Source organism: Argiope bruennichi, chromosome 8, assembly GCF_947563725.1.
Source record: "Argiope bruennichi chromosome 8, qqArgBrue1.1, whole genome shotgun sequence".
Classification (NCBI taxonomy): Eukaryota; Metazoa; Arthropoda; class Arachnida; order Araneae; family Araneidae; genus Argiope; species Argiope bruennichi.
Genome location: NC_079158.1, coordinates 109,066,010 through 109,075,683, shown reverse-complemented (window position 1 = coordinate 109,075,683; position 9,674 = coordinate 109,066,010). Strand labels below are relative to the sequence as shown.

Sequence of the window (9,674 nt, the reverse complement as noted above, 5' to 3'; positions counted from 1 at the left end):
AGATAGTTCAAGTTATTTCACTAACATCTAGATCTAGAACATTGCTTTCTGTGATATTTTGAAAGAAATTTCCTGATGTTAAAGAATTTATACAATCAGTGTTACTATTTCATTGAGTGAGAAGTTCTGGAGTTTATTATTGTGTCATAACCTTACCAAATTATCACTAATTTGTGGTAGAAAGCAATGTCTTTTTTTAAAACTTATTACAATTTTCTGAATTAATAAAATCATTGTTTTCTGTTCTTCAGCAGTGGATGTATTGAAGATATGTTTTATTCTTTGTATGAAACAAAATGATGCAACAAAATAGATTTTCCTATTTCTATCTTATGTAGTGATAGCACATAAGGCAGAAGCACTAAGTGCCTTAGTGAGACATTGAGTTAAAAATTATTTTGCTGAATTTTAATGAATAACTTTATTTACAGTGTATTTTTTTTGACGTTCAAGTAAACTGAAATTTATTGCTATCAAATTTTCTTTGATGCTCTTCTAATCTTCATTAAAATCTTGTTGGGAACCTGCATAATTTTATACTGACAATAGTAATGGTAATCAATCCATATTACTCGAATTATTAAAATTATTTGAAAATTTTTGTTCTTATATATGTAAGGAATAAATCTAAGATTTATTTTGCAGCCAAAAAATTAACACTAAATGGTTATCTAATAATGTTTTGGTGCTATAATGTTCTGATATATTTTATTTAATTTATGATTTTATATAGTATTGTAATAATTGCAATTATGTCAGGTTAATTTTATGAAATTTGAGAAGTTTGTAAAAATTATGGAGCACATAAACAAACGTCAGTACTTTAAAAACACACACAAATGGTCCTTTTCATGTTACAGAATATGAGCTCGTTATGTATTATAAAGAGGAATAATTTGGTTATTATATTTGTAAAATTAAATAGTTACAATCGTATAAAGTATTTATTAGAAAATAAAATTCCTGCAGTTCAGTAACTTTTTAAATTCGATAAGTGACATTATGTGAGCTGGTGAGTAAAAGTTCTAACTTCCTACAAGGTCAAAGAATATCCTCCATATTTAATGGCAACTGCTATTAATAAAATATTACATCAGTGAAAAACATTATATTCTTCTTCTTTGATTTCAAATCTATTGGAGTGGACCCATTTTTTTTTTAATATATATTCCTACATTGCAACAATGTAAAAAAAATGATATTTGATTCATGAAATACATTATCAGGTATATTTGAATGCGAAATAAAATACTATCAATATTTTACATTTGCAAATGCACTCTAATTTCGCCGTTTTAAAGGCAAAATAGAAAGTAATGGAATAATTACTAACAGAATAAGTTGAAATTTGCATGCTTCCATAAAATGACCTTGTCCTTAGACTGAATTTAAGAGTACTTAGACATTAAAAAAATTTTAAACTCTAAATTTTAAATTCTTTCTTGAAAATTACTTTTTAATGATAAATATAGGTGAAAAATGTGTAGAATATATTTTCATAACAAAACGAGTTGAAGTTAAAAGCTATATAAATTTTTAAGATGTGAACGAAGGTTCAAAATTTTATTTTAACATTAAAAGTTCACAATTTAGAGAGCTCATAATTTCAATAGAAATAGACCCAGGAAATGGCATTTCCAGGAAGAATTTTGATGTAGTTTTGGAATTTGATGTTAAAAAGGGGTTTTGCCATTGGAAATTTTGAAGTTTGTTCTTATTTCAGTATATAGACGACACCTTATGAAATTTTCAATTTAAAAATCTTTTAAGAATACTCTAATTCCTTTCGAACGATATCTCTTTTATGATTTAGGATGAGTGATGCCAGAATAAAACTGGGTGGTTTCCGGAAAGAATACCTTTTTTTTCCCCCGCTACTGTATATGCATTGTTTTTGTTATTAATAAACTACTTATGACAATAATTGAAATCGGATTTGTTTATATAAAATATATAATTATTTTCACCGGATTATTTCCTATAAACATGGATATCATGGGCATAGCACTGCTGAACTAAGCAATTCTAATTCTTTTAGACACCTAAATTTAACTATCAGTTGTTTAATCTTGCATATAATATTTAAATCCATTGCTAAAATTTAATTCAATTTTTAGTAATAATGCATTGATTGAACAAGTTTTTATGTACAATGAAAATTTCAAGCAGTATTGTGATTATTATATATTGAATGATTTTACATCTGCATAGACAGGAATTATGATTGAGTCTTGAGGGCCATCACTCGCCACGATACAACCTCTCCGACAGGAGGCTGGTGATATCATCAGCAGAAGGCAAATCCACCAGAATGGCGAGAACCAATCATCATACCTGAAATTCTCCGTACTATCATCGAGGGATACGACACACAAATAATAAAACACGGTTAAAGGGGCCCTCATAGAAGGTCACTTGTAAAAACTGAGAACCAAAAGCTGAAAAATGTTTAATAAGAATTACTAATAAGAAATAATTGCTAATAAAAAATGGCAATTAATGGCTCTAAGAGGACACAGCTGGAGAGCTCTCTCCGCGATCAACACTCCAAAAAGAGAATCAAATGAAACTTTTCAAATCCTCAAATTTATATAATTTTTCCGACTAGGCATGGAGTTTTCCAGAAAAATCTCTAGCTGTTTGTTTCTTAGAGATAGAAACGAAATTCTTGTATTTTCTAGAACCTTCATTTTAGTAACCAAAGTCACCTAGCTTATCGTTGGGAATCACTCAATTTGAGAGAATCTCTGTAAATCTCACGTTTCAGCAATGATATTCACTGGCAGGGATGTGGTATTATAGATTTGTAACACTATTTAATATATTGGGAGTGATTCAATATACGTATATGGAGAATGATTCAAATAATTGTGTTAGTTAAGAGAAAAAGAAATGCGTAAATAAAAACTGAATTATTAGCTGAAAAAACCCTCACTAGTATAACCCATAACTATCACTATAGTTATTTCAAACCTTGAACTTACTAGATACACGAGAAATCTTATTATTGCCATTTTATTTAACAATACGCCCAAACGTGTTTCATTTTAGCATGATACCGCTTTCTTGTTTAAAGTGAATGTCTAAAAAAAATCGCTGTCGTGAAACTGCTCTGCAGAAAGTACAAAGTTGTGCGATGTTTACAATTATTTTTATCAAAAAATAATGTTTGTGTCACTTCTGATCCGTATTTTTCATGAACCATCGCTCATATGGAAGCAATATTTGAAATAATAATGACAATCACCCCTCCCCCTAAAAAGAACAATTTTTGTTAGTTTTTGTTTTAATACTTATTTTGCAACAGAAATAAGAAAAGTAAAGATATATCCGCTCAATTATGTATACACTTTTCTGTTATCTATTTTTCTGATATTTGAATTAATGCAAGAATTAAAAAATAATAATAACGATTATTTAGCGTATCATTGCTTACTGCGCAAAAAGTCGTTATATTTAAATTCCATTTGGTTGAAATTCACTAACTGATCCTTTCTGTATCATTAAGGGATGCAAAAGCCCAAAATCAAGATGGATGCGAATGTTCATAATATAAGGGATAAAAAAAACACATGTATGAATCCTTTGGTAACCAGCGGGAGCAATTACCCGAAACTTTATTGTATGTTCTCCAATTAAAGTCTATCCCCCCGCAAAGACCCGCATAAAAATATTGTTACAAGCCTGTAAAGTTGCTTTCCAGCACGGTTAGTTCTATCACTGGAAAGACTGTATTGGATGCTGCTCGGGTGTCGAGCCAGTGATCCCAGAGCTTCGTCGACTTTGGTGACAAAATAGATAATATCGGAAACTTCGAGAATTTTAACGATCCGTCCATTAGGAACCGAGATACGCCTGATTGGCCTAGAAGATACTCGGCCCGCCTCCCGGGAACTATAAAAGGACGGCAGTTTCAAGCTGCGAGAAGTCGGAATCATAGACAAGTAACGAGTCTTCGAGAGAATAGCGAAGCAACGGCGAAGTGCCATCGTTGTGTGGAGCGCAAGCTATTGTTGAACTGAGCTGTGTGCCGAGCCCTGTTGTCCACTGTGGAAGCAGCATCAAATTGTGTGTGGAGTAGCCAGTCTTGTGGTAGTGAGTCGGCAGTTGGACACATTTAAAGCGAAGAGACAGAGGAGTGTTTCAGCCATTTGTAGAAACCGTAGTGCGAAGCTCCGAGGATCCGCTCTCCTGCTGGATTCTGTCTGGCCGCTTTGTGTGCTGTGGTCGATTACTACTTGTGGGCTACTGTGTGTTCGTCTCGGCTGTTTATAGTTGTCGTCTTTGTATTTGTCTCTTCTGTGGACTCGTGTTCTTCGTGTAAATAAACGTCGTTTTCTACTGAGGCTTGCTGATTGTGTTTTCACACCATACACCCACTACAAACGAACCCGCTAATCCGTAACAATATGTTATCCCTTTTTCAACCCTAATATGAAATTATGAACCTTAGACAAGACCATAAATGCCATTTGTGTGCTGTGGTCGATTACTACTTGTGGGCTACTGTTTGCTGTCCTGTGTTCGTCTCGGCTGTAAATATTTGTCGTCTTTGTGTTTGTGTCTTCGTGTTAAATAAACGTCGTTGTTGTTTTTTACCGAGGCCTGCTGTGTGTTGTATTACTGAGGCCTGTAGTGGGTGTATGGTGTGTATGGTAAACACCATACAGGTGAACCCGATGATTCGTAACATTATGGACTTCAGGCAAGACCGCAAAAACTTTACATGGAATTAAGCGAACAATAGTTCCGAATAAAGATCTTTGTTGTGAATCTAATATTTTTACTAGACCTAATATGCAAATATGTATTTTGAATGCCTTTTTGCCGAATAAGAGCCAAAATTGGACGCGAAATTATAATCGTAGTCACAAGCCAACGTGCTAAATTCTAATGATTTAAGATATTCCGTTTATGAGTTATAACGTTTACAAGCATGAGAAAAAACATACCGACAGAGACAATCGAACCTTTGACAGATTTGGTCCAAAATTTGATTTCTACATTTTAGATGTAGATACTTATTTACATACTTTTTACATTTTTATACATTTGCATCTGTATACCAAATTTTATCTTCGCAGCTTTTTGTTAATCGTAAGCCAGACTTTCTGTGAGTGGATTTCACGCAAAATTTTATAGAAACCTACAAATATAGTCGTGAATCCATAGACCAAATTTCATTGGTCTAGCTAAAAGCGTATTTAAGTTTTTGGGTTTACAGACAAACAGAAAAACTCACTGACTGATAGATAGACATAATACCAGAAATAGAGTTATACGAAATCAGAGAGATCTGAAAGGGTAGGTTTATCATAACCTCGTATTCGAGTATTTTGACGTATATAATATTTTCTTTATAATAAAAAGTAAAGTAATAACTCATTTAAACATCAAGCAAATAATTTTAAGTATTACTTCTTCATTGTATTATTTACCTTAATAGTCATATCGATTTTTAATATTGATGGGTTGGCGAGAGCAAGAAGTACCTACATATAGATTTCAACCAAGAATTTTATAATACCACCTTTTACATTGTGACCGACGATATACTTTAATTACTTCCAATTTCCGAAGTAAATATGTTTTGAAATTCATTAAGCACCAGATTTTGTTTCTAGAAACTCGTTTTCTCTTGTGTTATTGCCGTTTTATATGCGAAAAATGGCGCCATATATTGAAATCCTGGCCACCTGTTGTTAAATTGCTGACATCTCAAACTTGAAACTTATCTCCAGTTAGCATAACAATCGCTGTTCGGACTTTTTGATATTCTCTTGGACTGAATGATTTTTCTGAGAAAGTTGAATCTAACGATTTTATATATGAATACAATGAGATATAAGTTTATTTTTTCTTGAGCATGGATTCGATAATTTATTTAATAGGCTTCATTTTATTCCTGATCCTTCTTATCTTTTTCGGTTTGATTTATTTCTTTTCTGTGGAGATGCCAAGTTTGAGAATTTTATACTTGACACTTGGACGGGATATTAAGTGAGTATATATATATATTTTTTTCACATTTTTGTTTATCTTAATTTGTTTTATTTTTTAAAAATGGAATTTTGTAATTTATTTTCCACTTACTTCCTGACGGGTTGAATTTCCAAATTTTCTACATTGTGTATTCTTGATGACAACAGAATAAATTAATATTTTAGAAACTTAGTTTAATAAATTAAATATTAATTTATGTCAATAAATTAAAATTAAATAGTAATTGATAATGAATTTCAGAAAAAATAATTGATTTCAATATTTCTCAATATCTACAGAAATTAATTATAGATTTAGGACGAAAAAGAAAATGATTTTAAAATATATGTAATTTTCAATAGATGATAAAAGTATGCTATTAAAAACTTGTGTGTATTACCACGAAATTCAGTTTTCAAATGATTTTTTAATGAGAAACAACTTTATCATATATCTTTATTAAAATTTTTATAAGGATTTCAATTTTTTTGAAAATTTAATCAATTAAAACTTAAGGAAAATTTTCCCGTAATAACTACCAAAAATATTACAATATAAATATGATTTTTATATCATCTTTATACTCAAATTTCTTTTTAATGATACCAGTTAAATAGTTTATTTTTAAAAAAATTGAATTTTGATAGTATAAACAAATATTTTTTGCCTTAAATTCAACACTATTTTTTGTTGTCCTGAAATTTAAACGATTTTCATTGTTTCTTCAAACTCTCAGTGGACTGATTGTTGGAAGCTTTGTAAGAAGAATTCTGTTTAATATCTGAGTAGTTTACAAGATGAATACGAAAGAGAAGTTACTGTAAAGCGAAAGTATAAACATATAAAGACCCGACAACTATACTTTTAAATTATGAAGTTATGGAACTTGATTCTATTATGATAATTCATTACAGGTGAATAGAACAATAGAACAGTTGCAAAGATATTACTAATACGATTTTAATATCTAATACAATTTAACGATCAAAAATACTTTTATATGGGATATCATGAAAATGAAGTTATGCGCACAACTTAAATTGGAAATAAATACAATTAATGGTTTTGGGTAAGCCAGATGGTCACCAAAGGCGGCTAGTATATAAAGTGGCATATCTGTAGAATTATCATTATTATTATTAACATTTTTACATGATTGAGGAAATTAATCATTTTGGCAAATGAAAAAAGTAATTACACCAAATTCAATTTTCTCATGATTTTTTTCCCATGAAAAACATTATTATCGCATATTTTTATTAAAGATTTTATAATGATTTTTATGATTAGTTTATGTAAATTGATTATTCTGCAATATGAAATATGTCTTCTAACAATTATATTTGAAGTCCCGTTATGCGAACTTCATCTTAAATTTTTATAATGATCATGTTTAATAGAAGGATTTATTTCTTTTAATAGCTCCATCATATATTTGCTTTTTTCTCTTATCACAGTGCTGCGTAGGCCGCGGTGGCCTGGTGGTAAGGTCTCGGCTTGTGAGCCGTAGGGTTTCAGGTTCGTGACCCGATTCCACCGGAAAACCGTCGTGTAAGGGGGTCTGTTGCACGTTAAATCCGTCAGACTAAACGTCCTCCCGCTGGTGTGATGAGGTGTGGAGAGAGAAGTGCCAGCTCAGGTGTCGTCCTCGTCATCTGACCGCGGTTCGAAATTACAAGGTCCATCTTAAAATAGCCCTAGTGTTGCTTCACAACGGGACGTTAATATAACTAAACTAAACACAGTGTTGCGTGTATAATAAAATGGTATAACTTTTCCTTTTTCTAAAAATAACTGCTTTAAAATTTAAATAATTATTCAGTAATCCGCAATTACACTTGCTTCTATGGCAGTTAGATTATACGTGATTAATTTCTTTCACATGCTGATTATGATGTGATAATATTAAAAATTGTACTGTAACTAGAAAGTACTTGGCACACACGCATACATGTACTGAACCATAGAGTGGAATGTAATGCATGTTGCGATGTGCATTTTTAAACTTTCAATAGTTAATTTGGCACAGTTGTGGACTGCAGGAATACATTGGTGGATTTTATTAATTTAATAATGAAATATTTGAAAATTTTTATTTTTTTTATAAAGTAGCATTTTACGTAGCCATCATATTAAATGCAAAATGGAATTTTAGATTTTTAATTAATTAAATAATTATTTTCATTCATCAGAAATTTCATTATTATGTGCTAAAAATGCAGAAGAAAATACATTTAACTCAATCATTTCTAAGTATATTATTTTACAAAATTTTTTTTTAACTTCATTTTGAAATTTAAAAATTCAGTTTTGAATTGTTACATAAAACTGTACTGATCAGTGATAAAACATTCACTGATTTCATCATTAATTTTAATGAATTTTAAATATTTTTAGGTATATTTTGCAATATCTTTCTTTGCTTTAGTTGCAGGTTTTTATCTTGCCGAGCTCTACGATAATATTAAAATATTTTTTATGTGTGTGCAAATTATCGCTATAATTTAGAGTAAATTTTAAAAATAAAATAAAAATGGTTAAACAAAATTGGAAATATTACCATGCTACGATATTTTGAAATAGAGTCTCGTATTTCATCTACATTTGAATTTAGCATAAAATTTAATGCAATTAATGCTTAATCTACAGAGCAAAAAATACATAAAAAACAGTAATTAAAATACACAAATAAATCCTAAATAATACATACATAATAAATACACAATATGATCAAAATATTCGGACATTTTCAGATCTGCGCATTTTTGAATATCTCCAAAAAGACTGCACGAATTGTCACAATTTCGACCATGTAAAATATGTACCCTGAAGAGCATTTAAGGAGCAAGTTATAAATTGATGAAGAAGAAAAGAATTTAGATTCATCTGTTTCGCAGAAGGCAGATAGTAATTTTAAACTTTTAAGCATGATTTTATTTGTTTTGAGCAATACTTTCATGGATTTTCGTAAAGGTAGATTGTTTCGAGAATTGTTTCGTAATCGAGAATTGTTTATTGTAAAAATCTCAGATTTTCAAAAGAATATTTGAAATTTTTACAAAAATACTCTTTCAGATGCAGAGTTTGAACTAATATGAAATATGCATATTATCTTCCGATTTATTATTAAGAATTATATTAATGTTCTGAGAATTATATTAATATATTATATATATTAGTTTGTATACTGTTTTTTTTTTTTTTTTTTTTTTTTTTTTTTTGTATATACTGTATAATATTAGAATTCTGCTTATTGTACAAAATTTAGAATCAGACCAAATAAATGATTAATAATTGCATTCATACTATAAACTAAATATTAGCTGGACTAAACTAAACAAAACTGAATTTCCGTAATGCTATATAATTTTGCTTATACAATCATAAAATTTTTATCTCAGTTTTCAATACTAGACAAGCAGCTGGTGGCTGTCAAGAATTTTGAAATGATATGCATAAAAATGATGAATGTTCTATTTGACACTTAAATTTTTGATATCCTACTTTAACTATTCAGTTAAGTGGAAAGTCATCACTAAACATATTTCACCATAACTCTCGGAAAACTATTTCCTCCAGGTGGAGAAGCGGTAATAATCCATTTATTTTTGAATAGATTTTATTAAACATCTGTTTCGCTGAACTGCAACCCTTTTATTCGCTTTTTTCGTATACAGAATACAGCTTTAATA

General features: G+C 30.0%; 1 protein-coding gene across 1 annotated transcript in view; it reads left to right on the top strand.

The window, feature by feature from the left end:
- Positions 1-5,736: 5,736 nt before the first annotated feature.
- LOC129980536 (long-chain fatty acid transport protein 1-like) overlaps positions 5,737-9,674 on the top strand; it is a 49,591-nt gene continuing 45,653 nt past the window's right edge. The window contains exon 1 of the mRNA XM_056090875.1: positions 5,737-6,000. Within this exon, the coding sequence (XP_055946850.1) occupies positions 5,867-6,000 (134 nt within the window). The 5' untranslated portion in view covers positions 5,737-5,866. The remainder of the gene's footprint in view (positions 6,001-9,674) is intronic.